The sequence below is a fragment of the Phodopus roborovskii genome, unplaced genomic scaffold (assembly GCF_943737965.1).
Source record: "Phodopus roborovskii unplaced genomic scaffold, PHOROB, whole genome shotgun sequence".
Classification (NCBI taxonomy): domain Eukaryota; kingdom Metazoa; phylum Chordata; class Mammalia; order Rodentia; family Cricetidae; genus Phodopus; species Phodopus roborovskii.
Window position 1 is genome coordinate 17619199 of NW_026126517.1, and position 1982 is coordinate 17621180.

Genomic DNA, 1982 nt, shown 5'->3' on the forward strand with positions numbered 1-1982 from the left:
ACAAAGCCCTGGATTACATTACCAGCACCACTGAATGAATGAATAAATTAGTAAATGAATAGCAGTAAATAGCAAACTATTTTAAAAGCCCAATTTTCTGTTCTTCATAAAAGATGCATCTAAAATGTAAGCTATAAAAAGAACCAATAACCCCACTAAAATTTGTTTATTATCATTGTTATTATTAGTAATAATTCCCTGATTCTGAGAACTCCATCCTTGCTGTCTCCTTAGGAGATCAAAGGACATGAGAAACGGCACTGCAATCACAGAGTTCATCCTCGTAGGCTTCCCAGGCACCCAAGGCTTACAAGGCCTTCTCTTCATAGTGATCTTTCTCATCTACATATTAACACTTTCAGGCAATGGACTCATTATTTTCATTGTCTGGGTTGAGCCCAGGCTTCAAACTCCAATGTACTTTTTCCTCTGCAATTTAGCCTTCCTAGAGATCTGGTATACCACCACCGTCATCCCCAAACTGCTGGAAATCTTTGTGGTAACAAAAACAGTTATTTGCACTGCCTGCTGCCTGCTGCAGGCTTTTTTCCATTTCTTCCTGGGTACCACTGAGTTCTTGATTCTGGGCACCATGTCCTTTGACCGCTACTTGGCCATCTGTGAGCCCCTCCGATACCCTACCATTATGACTAAAAATCTCTGCATGCAGCTGGCCCTCAGCTCCTGGCTAGGGGGCTTCACCATTGTCTTTTGTCAAACAATGTTGCTCATCCAGTTGCCATTCTGTGGCAACAATGTCATCAACCACTTCTACTGTGATGTGGGTCCTATCCTGAAAGCTGCCTGTGCGGACACCAGCATTTTGGAACTACTGGGTCTCCTGGCAACCATCCTTGTGATCCCAGGATCACTCCTCTTCACCATCATTTCTTACTTCTACATCTTATCCACCATCCTACGGATTCCTTCAGCCACTGGCCGCCAAAAGGCTTTTTCTACCTGTGCCTCTCACCTGACAGTTGTCTCTCTGTTCTATGGAGCTGTCTTGTTCATGTATCTGAGACCCACAGCACACTCCTCCTTTAAGATTAATAAGGTGGTGTCCGTGCTAAATACTATCCTTACACCCCTTCTGAACCCCTTTATTTACACCATTAGAAACAAGGAGGTGAAAGGGGCCCTAGGAAAAGCCATGACTTGTCCTAAAGCTCACCATGCAAAGTGAAACCTGCAATACATCAAAATGTGCCTAATGCAGATATTAACACAAGGACTGGTAATGAGACAAACTTGTAGAAAAGTTTGGCAAAATCCACCCCCTACCACCACCACCTCCTGCACCCATGACTAACCTAGGCCCTCTGCTAGTGTGTGACATTGTGTGGCTTGGTCTCTTCACAAGGCTCCTAGCAGTGAGATCAGGACCTGTCCCTGGCACTTGGCTGGCTTTGGGGAACCTGTTCCTCATGCTGGGTTGCATCAGTCCTGCATCCCTCATCTTGATGTCCCATGCTTTGTTCAAACCCATGGGAGGCCTGCCCATTTCTGAATGGAGACTAATGAGGAGTGGATGGCAAGTAGAGTAGATGGGAAGAAGCAGGGGAAAAGGGAAGGAGAGGAGAGAGGGGAATCTGAGATTGGTATGTAAAATAAATGAAAAAAATGTTATTTAAATAAAATAAAAATTTGACCCTATATACCAGAAGCTTTAGTACGTATTATCCCAACAGACAGACAGACAGACAGGTATGATGGGTAAGATCTCCACTAAATTATATAAAATGAACGTATATTTGTTCTCCTTAAAGGGGAAAAGCCATCTAAATTTTCATCAAAAGATGTCTCATGATTTCCTAAGATGCATGGGGCAGAACTCAGGACTTTCTTAATTACAAAGGTGAAAAGGCCAAAGTTAGAAACAAATGTTAGTGAGTTTAGACGTGTGTAAAGAATCCTGCTTCCCTCTTTTATTGATAACTGGGATTTCTGAAACAGCATAAAGAGACAGAAGGTGGGAAAGA

The 1982-nt window shown here is 43.1% G+C and overlaps 1 protein-coding gene across 1 annotated transcript; it reads left to right on the forward strand.

Moving 5' to 3' along the window:
- The first annotated feature begins 247 nt into the window (after positions 1-247).
- LOC127232009 (olfactory receptor 6X1) lies at positions 248-1186 on the forward strand. The gene has a single exon (XM_051198004.1). It carries the CDS (start codon positions 248-250, stop codon positions 1184-1186), a length of 939 nt encoding a protein of 312 aa, XP_051053961.1.
- The last annotated feature ends 796 nt before the right edge of the window (positions 1187-1982 follow it).